Below are 671 nucleotides of genomic sequence, written 5' to 3'. Positions count from 1 at the left end.
TTGGGCAAAACTTTGTCATCAGTGGGATCACCATTGAAGTTCCCACACATTCCACTGACTCTGTTCTGATAGTTGCGGCCCATCCTGACCAGTAAAGTACTGGAGCCATCAAACTGGACTACGACATCAACAGCATCAAACACTATGTAACTTCCCTGCCTCATCACCTGACCAAACGTTCCGGCAGTGGTGGGAAGAGAAACCTCAGCTCCATTTACCTGTTATGATGAGAGTTGAGAGAGTAAGACCAAAGGTTTTAAAACTAAAAACTTGTTTTTTTATCCTGAATTTAAAATAAAGTTCACCTTCACTCTCTTGTTAGGTCCGAGCCTGACATGAACACTCTCTGGAGGATTTGAGAGGTATATATCAGCTGATGACACGAAAGACACAAGGTTGTTTCCTCTGTGTTTGTTGGTGGCCACGACTTTGTACTGAGTTTCGTTGTTGCTGTGTCTCAAGGTTTCAGTGATGACGTAAGAGCATGATCCCTGAAAATGAGTCAGGGCTCCATCAAAGGTGACGTAATGTGGGTCACCCCATACAGTACAGGTAGACATGGCGTCGTAACAGCCCAGATGGCCATCTCTGATGGTGCACTCTTGTGCAGGAGTGCATGATGAGGGACTGCAGATCAGGACATTGGGCGCTTGACATTCACACCGTTGGGA

At 46.1% G+C, this 671-nt stretch overlaps 1 protein-coding gene across 1 annotated transcript in view; it reads right to left on the bottom strand.

Moving 5' to 3' along the window:
- Positions 1 to 6: 6 nt before the first annotated feature.
- The window catches only part of LOC103132083 (alpha-tectorin-like), a gene marked incomplete at its 3' end in the record, with an annotated part of 14339 nt that continues 13674 nt past the window's right edge, over positions 7 to 671 (bottom strand). The window contains exons 26-27 of the mRNA XM_007543832.2: positions 306 to 668; positions 7 to 218 (exon numbers count right to left, since the gene is read on the bottom strand). Of these exons, the coding sequence (XP_007543894.2) occupies positions 7 to 218; positions 306 to 668 (575 nt within the window). The remainder of the gene's footprint in view (positions 219 to 305; positions 669 to 671) is intronic.

The sequence above is a fragment of the Poecilia formosa genome, unplaced genomic scaffold (genome assembly GCF_000485575.1).
Source record: "Poecilia formosa unplaced genomic scaffold, Poecilia_formosa-5.1.2 Scaffold917, whole genome shotgun sequence".
NCBI lineage: Eukaryota > Metazoa > Chordata > Actinopteri > Cyprinodontiformes > Poeciliidae > Poecilia > Poecilia formosa.
The sequence above is the reverse complement of the archived record's forward strand: the minus strand, read 5'-3'. Positions and strand labels throughout refer to the sequence as shown.